The sequence below is a fragment of the Giraffa tippelskirchi genome, chromosome 9 (assembly GCF_054371585.1).
Source record: "Giraffa tippelskirchi isolate mGirTip1 chromosome 9, T2T-mGirTip1v1.2.pri, whole genome shotgun sequence".
Classification (NCBI taxonomy): Eukaryota; Metazoa; Chordata; class Mammalia; order Artiodactyla; family Giraffidae; genus Giraffa; species Giraffa tippelskirchi.
The window spans coordinates 804,884-817,215 of record NC_137283.1 but is presented as its reverse complement, the minus strand read 5'-3'; the positions used below and the strand labels follow the sequence as shown (position 1 = coordinate 817,215).

Here is a 12,332-nt window from a genome sequence, read left to right as displayed (position 1 = left end):
GGTCTCTGCAATAAACAGTGCTGGGAAAACTGGACAGCTACACGCAAAAGAATGAAACTATAACACCTCCGAACATCATACACAAAAATCAACTCAAATGGATTAAAGACGTAAACAGTAAGGCCAGAAAGTATAAAACTCTTGGAGGAAAACATAGGCAATGCACTTTTTGACGAGACCATAGCAAGACCCTCTTTGACCCCCCTCCGAGAGTAATGGAAATTAAAACACACACACACACACACACACACACACACGGGACATAATTAAATTTACCAGCTTTTTGCACAGCAAAGGAAACAATAAAGAAGATTAAAAGACAATCCTGAGAATGGGAGAAAATAACTGCACATGAAATAACTGACAAAAGACTAATCTCCAAAATACATAATCAGCTCATACAGTTCAATATCAGAAAAACAAAGCCCCATCAAAAATTGGGCGAAGGCCTAAACAGACATTTCTCCAAAGAAGACATCCAGATGGCCAATAAACACACGGTAATCATTAGAGAAATGCAAATCAAACCTACAGTGAGGCATCGCCTCACACTAGTCAGAACGGCCACCATCCAAAACTGCAGAAACAATCAACGCTGGAGAGGATGTGCAGAGAAGGCAGCCCTCTTGCACTGCTGGTGGGAATGTAAATTGATACAGTTACTATGGAGAACAGTATGGAGATTCCTTAATAAACTAGGAATAAATCTACCATATCAACCAGGAACACCACCACTGGGCATATATTTAAGAAAACCATAATTCAAAAAGACACACGCATCCCAGTGTTCACAGCAGTACTATTTACAACAGCTTGGACAAGGAAGCAACTTAGATGTTCACTAATAAAGAATGGATAAAGAAGATATGGTACATATATACAATAGAATATAATTCAGCCATAAATAAGAATGAATTTGTGTCAGTACCAGTGATGTAGATGAATCTAGAGCCTGTTATGCTAGATTTTTTTTAAATAAATTTTTTTAAAAAATTACAAAGCATCTCATCAATGAAGATAGTTCAAAACCTTTTTTATAAAGTATAAAACATTATCATTTTAAAAGAAAAAAAACTCAGATCCAGTCTTACACATCATAATCCAAAACTAAAACGTATCAATCACTTATATCCCATAGACTCACCTGTCCACCCAGTATAAGCGGAGCAATCATGTGGATCGGCCGTCTTCAGCCCTTCTTCCATTTGCTGTAGAAGATCTTTAATTTTGGTCTGGATCCGTCTTGTGAAGTTATTAATAATCTGACAACCAAAAGAAGACATAATATTAAATGACAGAAGACCAGGATAATGTTGCAGTGGTTGGGAAGATCCCCTGGAGAAGGGAAAGGCTACCCACCCCAGTATTCTGGCCTGGAGAAGCCCATGGACTGTATAGTCCATGGGGTTGCAAAGAGTTGGACACGACTGAGCGACTTTCACTTCACTTCACTTCAAACACTTCAACTAACAGTCTAAGTTGTAAAAACAAACAAATTATATTACCTGGGCCATTTCAATGATTCATTGGTTGGAGCGAGTCTACCTTGTTTTTATGAGGTTAAGTTCTAAAGTGAGAGCGTGCCCTATATGGATTCTAAGTAACAAGTAGGATCACAAAAAAAAAAGCTGCAGAAATAATCAAAGGAAAAAAACAAAACAAAAAAAGAGTAAAGAGATGGATTTGACCACACAAACATTTTCATTTAAGTTAAAGACCATAAGATGGTTTAAAAGTCAATGACCAGGGAGGAGTATGTACAATATAAAATATTACAAATAAAAGTAGGCTATGGAACAATATAGAAATACACATAAAATTATCAACATACCTTAGAAAAAAGAAAAAATCAAATTGCAAGCATATGCAAACATTTTCAATCACTTAGCAATTAATGAATTGAAAACAAATACAAATACTATCAGATTAACAAATAATAAAAAGTTTTTGAAATATTAAGTTCCAAGGCTGCTAGGAGCTAAGGAAGCAGATATTGTTACTGAGTGCTGGTGATCTTTCTCAAAGGAAATTCCTCAGTAATTCTGTAAAAACTGTATTTATTTCTGGCTGTACTGGGCCTCTGTGGCCGGTTGAGGCGAGCAGACGCTACTCTAGCTGCTGCGCACAGGCGTCTCATGGTGGTGGTCTCTCTTGTTGCAGAGACTGGGCTCTAGAGCCCTTGAGCAGTTGTGGCCCGTGGGATTAACCACCCCACAACATGCGGGATCTTCCCTGACCAGGGATGGAACACTTGTCCTCTGCACTAGCAGGCAGATTCTTAACCAATGGATCACCAGGGAAATCCCACGTCAATATTCTTAAACATGTAGTTGACAGTGTTGTCCAGATTTTTCTGCCTTTGATGATTTTTGAAAACTCTAGTCACTACATCAGTCGCTGAGGTGTAATTGTAATTCTCTTTTTGCCTCGCTTTAGTGTATTTACAGTTCTGTTATCTGACACAGACAAATTAGGACTGTTATGTCTTCCTGACAGACTTTATCATTAAGAAATATCCCTCTGTGAGACTACAGGGAAGTTACTTTCATGTTACTGGACAGTTAGTGCTTTCAGGCCAAATTTTAAGTGAAATTCAGGATTCTGGACTAAAAGCAACCTTAGAATTACAGTTACAACTGTGAAAGCCCCAGAGAGGTTTACTTAAACCTGGAGTGATGTGTGTACATTTCAAAGGGGATGAGAGTCCAGAGCAGGAAGACACTCCCAGTCATAGAACTGAAGACAAAGGAGCCTGGTCTTCTCACAGAGAGATTTATTTACATTCCAAAGACTTCACTCTGTGACAAAGGCCCATATAATCAAAGCTATGGTAGCTTTCCAGCAGTCATGTATGGATGTGAGAGCTGGACAGTAAAAAAGGTTGAGCACCGAAGAGATGCCCTAGAACTGTGGTGCTGAAGAGACGACTCTTGAGAGGCCCTTGGACAGCAAAGAGATCAAACCAGTCAATCCCAAAGGAAATCAACCCTGAACATTCATTGGAAGGACTGATGCTGAAGCTCCAATACTTTGGCCACCTGCTGCAAAGAGCCAGCTCCTTGGAAAAGACGCTGATGCTGGGAAAGACTGAAGGCAGGAGGAAAAGGGGGCAACAGAGGATGAGATGGTTGGATGGCATCACTGACTCAATGGACATGAGTTAGAGCAAACTCCAGGAGAAAGTGAAGGACAGGGAAGTCTAGCGCGCTCCAGTACATCATGCGCCTGCAAAGAGCTGGACACGACTGAGTGACTGAATAACAACAATGACGACTTTGGTATTTCCAACAAAACTCTCTCAGAAAGGGAAGGAGACACAGTTGTCTTCTTCCCTTTTATAAAAAAGCACAGAAAACTTAATTTTTCTTCATTCTTTGCCTACAATACAGACTTTGTCTATGGATCTTTGACCTGGGTTTTGCTGCCTCAGGGTTAGATGTGAGACTCAGGGAACCACTCACTAGTTACTTTCTTTCTCATAAATAAGTAATCTCTGATCCAATAACCTCTTGTGTACATTCAGGAAAAACTTAATAAGTATAAATATTAAAAACTAAAGAACAAAAATTAGGCATCTATCCACAAATGGAAGAACTTTCATATGAGTAGTGGAACCCAGCACCTTAGTCCAAGGGAGTTACAGCAAACCTAGCCCACTAGAGCATTGAGTAATAAGCAGACAGACTTCAGTACCAGCTGTGAAACCTACAGGAGACTGAGCCAGGTCCAGCCCCTGAGCTGTAGTCTGGGAGTGCCAGCAGAACAATGACTCAGCAGTCACCGTCAGATGAGAGAGCCTTTGTGGAAGTCCGTATCTCCAGAGCAGAAGTATCAACATTCCTTTTGAGGACAAAGAAAAAAAGTATGGATGAGCTGGAGTGGACAAGAGGAACAGCTTGTCTCTGCCTGCATCACGTAATGTACAGGTACAGCATGTGGCTAAATAGATGAGCCATGATTTGTCCCACAGGGGAAAGGGAGAGCCACTGCGTCCAGTTTCTAAAGGGACAGTCACACTCGTTTGGTATCTAAGTCTGTGCAGGACTCTGCTGAAGAGACTTAACTCTCTCATTTCTCATAATGCATCCAGAGTATCTGGAAAATTCTGAAAGAGATGGGAATACCAGACCACCTGACCTGCCTCCTGAGAAACCTGTATGCAGGTCAGAAAGCAACAGTTAGAACTGGACATGGAACAGACTGGTTCCAAATAGGAAAAGGAGTACGTCAAGGCTGTATATTGTCACCCTGCTTATTTAACTTATATGCAGAGTACATCATGAGAAACGCTGGGCTGGATGAAGCACAAGCTGGAATCAAGATTGCCGGGAGTAATATCAATAACCTCAGATATGCAGATGACACCACCCTTATGGCAGAAAGTGAAGAAGAACTAAAGAGCCTCTTGATGAAAGGTAAAGAGGAGAGTGAAAAAGTTGGCTTAAAGCTCAACGTTCAGAAAACTAAGATCATGGCATCTGGTCCCATCACTTCATGGCAAATAGATGGGAAACAGTGGAAACAATGGCTGACTTTATTTTTCTGGGCTCCAAAATCACTGCAGATGGTGATTGCAGCCACGAAATTAAAACACACTTACTCCTTGGAAGGAAAGTTATGACCAACCTAGACAGCACATTAAAAAGCAGAGACATTACTTTGCCAACAAAGGTCCGTCTAGTCAAGGCTATGGTTTTTCTACTGGTCATGTATGGATGTGAGAGTTGGACTATAAAGAAAGCTGAGCACCGAAGAATTGATGCTTTTGAACTGTGGTGTTGGAGAAGACTCTTGAGAGTCCCTTGGACTGCAAGGAGATCCAACCAGTCCATCCTAAAGAGATCAATCCTGGGTGTTCATTGGAAGGACTGATGTTGAAGCTGAAACTCCAATACTTTGGCCACCTGATGCGAAGAGCTGACTCATTGGAAAAGACTCTGATGCTGGGAAAGATTGAGGGCAGGAGGAGAAGGGGATGACAGAGGATGAGATGGTTGGATGGCATCACTGACTCAATGGACATGGGTTTGGGTAAATTCCGGGAGTTGGTGATGGACAGGGAGGCCCGGCGTGCTGCGGTTCATGGGGTCGCAAACAGTCATACATGACTGAGCGACTGAACTGAACTGAACTGATCCTGCCAAGATGTGGCTTCTCCAGCTGGATCTCCTATGGACTTAATGGTTATTGCAAGTGGATTACAACTCATTAAACTAATGACTGTTTTAATTTGTTGTTTCCAATTTGTTTATGCTTTTGTCTCTCTGCTACACTGACTTTGTCCAGGTTACTAGCCACATCGCTTATGTCTATTTTATAAAATCGCCCTCTCTTAGTGTGCAGCCAAGCCTCCAACAAATATAATGGTGAGTTAAAGCAACCGATCAAAAAAAGAGAGATCTGTATGCCTTCAATAACAGAAACAGTGTATTCTAAGTATGGACAGATGCAACAAGGGAATAGGTTAGCAGATAGAGGACCCAGAGAATCTTCTATTCTCTATCAATGGGCCTAATCCAGAAGCTAACACATGGAGCGACATATCAGGAAGAACTTTCGTCTAATCTCCGACGTCCTTCCAGAGTGGCGGGACAAAAAAAAGAGTCATAAAAAGTCTCTCACATGTGGTTGAGTTTCCAGCCATGGGGAGGGACTGTGAAAGAAACATTTCCTGCCACATCAGTACACAAGCATGTCACAGCCATCAGCGTTTGGGGGCTTCCAAATGTGAATGAGGGCTCCCAAAACAGAAAACAATGCCTGCGATTCAGCAGATGCCACCACCCACCCACCCTCAGCCTCAGTGCTGAGGAGCTCGGGGGCATGTGAGAAATCAAAAAATCCAGGGTGCTGGCCTCGAACAGCTGAGATGCACCCCACACTCCTGCAGCTTCCCATTCACAGTAAATTCCTTAACTTGAGATTATCTATTTTCTTTAATTAAGAATAAACTTTGAAGTGCAAACTGCCTGGCGCCTTCTGTTACAAACTTAAATATATCCTAACTCCCTCCCCGGCCTTCTCCCGGCGGTTTCTCAGGGCTGCATGACACGCGGTCTCCCTGGCTTGAAGTCCTAAGCGTTCCATCAAACAGAGCACTCCTTTCAGGTTGTGACGGAGGCGCCCACCACGAGGAAGGTTCACAGCCTCCCAGGGCCACGTCGCGCAGACAGGACCGCAGCCCGGCCCCCTGCCCGGCCCCCTGCCCGGCCCCCTGCCCGGCCCCCTGCCCGGCCCCCTTCGGCTGAGCCTCGGCCGCTCCCGGCGTCCCCCGGGTCAGGCCTTGACCCCTGCGACGCGGGCCAGTGACGTCCGGCGGCGCCGGCGGGTGACGTCGGCCCGGCGAGGGGGAGGCGGCTGGACTCTACCACCGCCGGCGCCCCCGCCCCGCCCCTGCCGGCCTGGTGCCGCCCGGGCTTCGCCGCCCACCGCCGACTCACCTTCCCGTCGCTGTGGAAAGGGAGGCCGAGCTCCTCGGGGGTGAGCGGGGCGCGAGAACATGGCGGCTCTTCGGCCTGCCTCTCGGCGGCGGCCTCGTAGTCCGGGAAGGGGTTGGGGAACGCCCGGTCTTCCATATCCGCGTCGCCGCCCAGCTGCAACTTGAGCCTCCGGGACATGGTCTCGCCCATGTCGGCCGCGCGCCCTGCCTTCCGCGGGGCCGCGCCGTACGGCGAGCGAGCAGGGCCCAGCCTCCTCAGAGGCGCTCGGCGCGGCCGCAGCGGCGGCGGTAACGCCCGGGCAAGCGGCGGACGGACACACGTGGCTGTGCAGATGCCCGGGCCCGCCCTGGCCTGCCCCGGCCTGGCGGGGGCTGGGCCCCCGGGGCGGCTGCGGCGCCTGCCGTCACCAGGGCTCCGCGGTGCCGGGTCCCCTCCGCGGAGGAGGCTCCAGCCGGCCGGCGGCGCCGCGAGGACGGCGTCTCCGGGGAGGGCGCGGTCCCTGCCTGTCATCCCGCCGTTGGGGGGGTCTGGAGGAGGAGCCAGCGCCTTTCATGTTTTTTCTAGGTTAGCCCCTTTGTTTTGAATAAACGAATATCTTCGGTAACAGCACGTAATGTGAAAGCATACTTAATCACTCCAACATTTCACTGACCCGACAGTTCCTTCAGTCTTAGTTAAATTGCCCAGGAACATGACGTGTGTAATAAAGGACACGAGCAAGTCAATCTGCAGTTGTATGATCACAGCATAGTTAACAGTCTTTACTGGTTCCCTTTTTTTCTTGTTTCTTTAATTATTTGAAGCTAAATAGAGGTTATAGATGTCATGATTTCTCCTCGAGGGAAATACATTGTTCCATTATTTCGCTTTTTAATTTTTGTTTGTTTCCATTGAAGCATGGTTGAATGTCAGACGGTACTAGGTGATGACAAAAGACAGTTTCTGCCCTGGGGATTCCAAGTGAGTGAGTGAGAAAAGTAAGGGTAGCTTAGCGTGATATGAATACTCTTCTGGAACTAAGGAAGGTGTACATTAATATATCAAAAGTGACATGATAGAGGAAAACAATATCGACCACGATAAAGGCTCTATTCTGCCTCTGTGGCCTGGCTTCGCACTCCTGCCTGTCCAGGTGTCTCCCCTGAACTGTACTAGATAAACATGTTACACAGCCTCTACCCGTAGGATGACCATGGAAAACTCCACTGCAGGAGAAAATCATTGTAAAGGTGTTACTCAGCATAAACATACATCCTTACTGTTCAGGGAAACAGCTGATCTAATGGGATGCCTTAAAGGCCCATTCCACTTTCCCGTTTCATTTCTTTGTCCCAGTGTCCATCTTTCTCTCACCCTCAGTGAAGGACATTTTCTAACTACTCCCGAATTCTGATACCTTTCTGTTGTTGTCCACTCCCTCAGTCGTGTTTGACTGTCTGAGACCCCGTGGACTGCAGCGCGCCAGGCCTCCCTGTACCATCTCCCAGAGCTTGCTCAAACTCATGTTACCTTTACCATATAGGAAGTTCAGTCCCCTACCTGCTGAGACTCATCTGTCTTAGGAGCCATCGCTCTCCCACTGCATGGACTTTACTAGGCAAGGTAACCCACAGAAGATGTTTCCCAAAGCTGGAGTTATTTAGACCCTGATACCAAGGTATGTGCAGCAGAAACATCCACTGCTGGCTTTGCTGTGTCAGGCCGAGTGACCTTTGACCTCTCTCTATCCCTTGACTGAGAAAAAGAAACAAACCAAACAATGCACAGTCTAAAGGTTGAGAATTACATTTTATTCCATGGCCGTACTGAGGACTAGCCTGTGATAGCAGCCTCTCAGATAGTTCTGAGGAACTGCTCCAAAGAGGAAAAGGAGGAGCCAGGATACATAGAAGTTTGCTGGAAAAGAACAAAACCCTGTAGTTGAATATCGAAAAGTTACTGCTAATCACACACACAGAAAAACTCCTGACTTCACAGATTAATGACTTTAGTGCCCTTCTAAGATGCAAGAGTCCAGGCTCATTGACATTATTCCTCTGATCTGCATCTTACCTATCAGTATCGATATTTCAGTATCGTTTTTTTCTTCGTTATGAATCCCCTTGGGGTGCACCATTGGGGGCAACCGCAGTGGATGATGGCTCTATGATCAGAACATCCCTTGTTTGCTGCAATGGCAAGGCGACGTTTTGTTCACAACCTGGTGTGAGATAAAGATAGTTTTTCTCCTTCTCCTTAAAATCTTGATGATAACCGTGGACGACAACTGGCGAGTACACACACTTGTCCTTAGGACAACCAATATTTTCGAAGACCAAAAAATCTAAACCTGATGTAAGGACTTGGCAAATTTTCCTAAACACTGTTCAACCTGCAGGTTCCTGTCTTCAGTGGAGATTTCATTTACATTGTTTTTCAAGAAGTGACAGTCTCCTTTCTTCACCTCCTGTCTCCAAGAGGCTTCTTAATGCAGGAGGCATGGGGATCTGTTCTGACTTTTCAAACCTCAGGACCACCCTCCTCTGCTGGACACTCTTTAGTAGTACGAAGACTTGGCCAGTGCCTTGAAATTACAGATGCTTTAATTATTTTAGGCCAAACCAAGTTCTTAGGAAGGGCATCCTTCCCAACCCTTCTAGGTAATTGAGATGGTCAGTACAAGGATTAACTAAATACCCATCCAAAACAAATCCCAGGAGTGGTAAGGGCAATTGTCAAGTGATGTCTCCTTTCTTTCAAAGGAATCTAACTGGGAGAGGGGCACCTCTGTGTTCACCTGACTGAAAACTAGGGCACCATTTAAGGTTGGAAACCCTGAAAGGGCCCAAGGAGTGAGACTTCCTCCTGTAGGAGCAGGTTTTCCTGAGGGAGTGAGTAGGGATGCATGGCTGAGAAACTTCCAGATGGCATGCATGTTGGCAGGGGTCAGGTGAAAGAACATCTGTTGAGGACACATGAAGGCCTGAGGTTTTGCTTTTGATTTATTATTTCTCTTTTTATTATATTTATTCTTCGCATGTTGGTCATCTGACAGGCTTTAGATTTGCACACCTTCCTCAGCCACCGGTGAGTCCTCTGGTCCCTTCTGTGCTTGCCAGAGCTGCCCAGGCTTCCATTGAAAGGACTTTCCTTTAGGTGGTACAAGAGGAAGTCCCACAAGGCAGACCAGCAAATGCCCTTTGTCTTACACTGCAATCTCCTGAGATTTCCTTACGCTTTGTCCATCCATCTGGGTCCAAGTTGTTAGCTGGGGGAAGAAAGAAGCTAGCCCAAGGGTATAGGGAAGGGGTTGGCTTTACCCCCTGTCTCTTTTGGTACATGAGATGGTTCCTTGCAGCTGCAAGCCATATACAGGCCCTATGTATGCTATACAACCCTGATTTAAGACAAATTTGACCCCTTAAGCCAGCAGTTCTCGCAGTGTGATCAGACCCTTTAGGGGGGCTATGAGGCCAAAACTAGCTTTTGGTTTTTTCTTATTTTAAGGACAATTCAATATATTAACTTTAATATAAACTAGAGCCTGATAGGCTACAGTCCATGGGGTCACAAAGAGTCAGACATGACTGAGCTACTGACACTTTCACTTTCATATCTTAATGTCATTGTTTTAACTGTAAAGAAACAGATCCTTACAAGACCAGAATAACCCACAGGCCATGAGGTGGGTTTCTCTGTTTTCCTTTTTTTTTTAATTTAAAAGAATGTTCACCAGGATGGTTCAACAAGTAAGGTAAATGACGTGGCCATGAACACTGCAGTTTTGCACGTCTAAAACCCAGGGAGGTGCGTTAGACAGAAGGGGTAGTCATTCTAATTAAACAGTTAAGTAACATCATGACAAATGGATTTGCTGCGTCAAAATTGTCCATTTAGATAGCTTATTTCTTAGTGATCAGAGGTTCCACATTGTCCCCAGTCTTTTTGATACAACCAGGGTTCTTGGCCTTCCCAGATCAATAGAAATTGACTAGAGGCCAGTCAAGAAATTCAGGTAAGGGTGGGGTTCCTGCTGCTGCGAAAAGGGAATGAAAATAAGTAACCGGCTCCCTTGCTTGCTTGCTGAGGGGGTGGGAGTGAGTTGGTTCTTTAATACGGGGCAAGAATAGGGATGTGTCAGGGATTGGGCTAGAGGGAGGGCTTAGGTATTTTGTTCACTCCTCTGGTGACATTGTATGCAGGGGACATGCACAATATACTGTTTTTGCTCCCGGCTCTTCAGAAGTGGCAGATGGACTGTTTTGGTCTTTTTGTATCTTTTGTCCATAATTTGCCCCAACTGTGCAGGCACGTAATTGTTTTTAGTCCCTTGTAGTTTCTTTGTATTTCATTGCTGGAGGAGAGGAGTGTCCAGGTGCAGGCCCTGTAGCAAAGGGTCCCAGGTCCCAGCCTGCCTCATTTTGGTTGTGTTTTGTGTGAAATCCATCATGTAATGTAAACTGTTTGGACCTCCAACAGCAGGACACACTGGAGTTGCTTTTCTGGTGATGAAATGTTTCCATAGATGTGCTGCAATGATCTTTAACATAAAATCTTTTGTAAGCTAGATAACCAATTGCCCCTGTCCCAGCAGCAGTGGTAATGGGTGTTCTGGTAGTCATATTCCGCATACATGTGCACAGGACGCTGAGCACTAGTGAGCCTGTGCAGACAGTTGGAGACAGGTGTGACAGGAGTCCGCACGCACTACTCTCTCTTTGATGCTGTATGGAGGCAACATTATCCATGACGTCACTGCAGATTAAATAGAGAAGCAGTCAGGTATACAGATTTGCAAAAAAAAATTAAACAATACCCCTTTTCTCATGCAGATTATTTTGGTTTTGAAAATAGTTATCTTTCATAAAAATATGTTGTTTATGTTAAAGTTTAGCATCTAATTTATGTTAATATGTTGATATATATTAATTCACATAATATAACAAATTGTTCATTATAATTGACAAATTCACAAATTAAGGGTGTAAAGGAATTGTGTAGTGATGTACATGTTCCTACTTTCCAGAGATTATATTTATGTTTCAGATTTTTCTTTTCTTTTAATAAATCTGTTCTCTTGCTGGACAAAATTTTAAAAGTTAAAAAAAAAAAAGCAATTCTGAGACCTAACTTTTGAAAACTTGCCTTCAGCAACCTGTTGCTACAGGCCTATGCTTCAGGGACGTAAGGCATTCAAAACCATACGATGTGTATGTGAGCACTGCAAAGAACTCCACCCTCACGGCTGGAGTTTGCTATTTCCTGCGAAAGTGAAAGTCAAAGTCTCTCAGTTGTGTCTGACTCAGTGACCCCATGAACTGAACAGTCCATGGAATTCTCCAGGCCAGAATACTGGTGTGGGTAGCCTTTCCCTTCTCCAGGCGAATCTTCCCAACCCAGGGGTCAAACCCAGGTCTCCTGCATTGCAGGCAGATTCTTTACCTGTAGTCTTTTTTTTGCTAGGTCTCACTATAACACTAGTGTATTTTGATGTTATTTGTACAATTTCTTGCTTTCTGGAACTCAATGTTTAATTGGAAAATGATGATCAAAGAAAGGCTAGGTGTAAATTCAAATATGAAAAAGAGTTAGGAGATACTGACCCAAATTGTGTGTGTGTAATCATAGATGAATCAATAGATTTAAAGCTTGTGCCAAATTTTAAAATGTAAGCTGGATGTTAATGCTTCCATGATAGTTGTAGAAACCAGAAACAATTTCGATTGTAACCAGTCTTGGGTCCTGCAAGCATTTGCAGAAAGAAGTGGTGGTGGGTTGGAGGGCTCCTATCCCTGTGGTAGCTCTCAGCACCAGTTCTCGTGGCAAGGTCCCTGGGTGCTGAGGACAGGGCCACCACTCTCATAGGAGTCCCAGCAGGGACCCTTCAGTGGCTGTCAGCAGGTGAGAGCATGG

The 12,332-nt window shown here is 44.9% G+C and overlaps 1 protein-coding gene across 4 annotated transcripts in view; it reads right to left on the bottom strand.

Annotated features, from left to right (window-relative positions):
- LANCL2 (LanC like glutathione S-transferase 2) overlaps nt 1-6,923 on the bottom strand; it is a 48,457-nt gene extending 41,534 nt beyond the window's left edge. The window contains exons 1-3 of one of the 4 annotated variants that reach the window (XM_081529437.1): nt 6,441-6,623; nt 3,710-3,840; nt 1,145-1,262 (exon numbers count right to left, since the gene is read on the bottom strand). In XM_081529437.1, coding sequence (XP_081385563.1) covers nt 1,145-1,262; nt 3,710-3,840; nt 6,441-6,501 — 310 coding nt within the window. In that variant the 5' untranslated portion in view covers nt 6,502-6,623. Of the gene's footprint in view, nt 1-1,144; nt 1,263-1,505; nt 1,629-3,709; nt 3,841-5,622; nt 6,308-6,440 lie in introns of those variants that run through there. The other 3 variants (XM_081529438.1, XM_081529439.1, XM_081529436.1) reach the window with 3 other exon arrangements.
- Nucleotides 6,924-12,332: the final 5,409 nt, after the last annotated feature.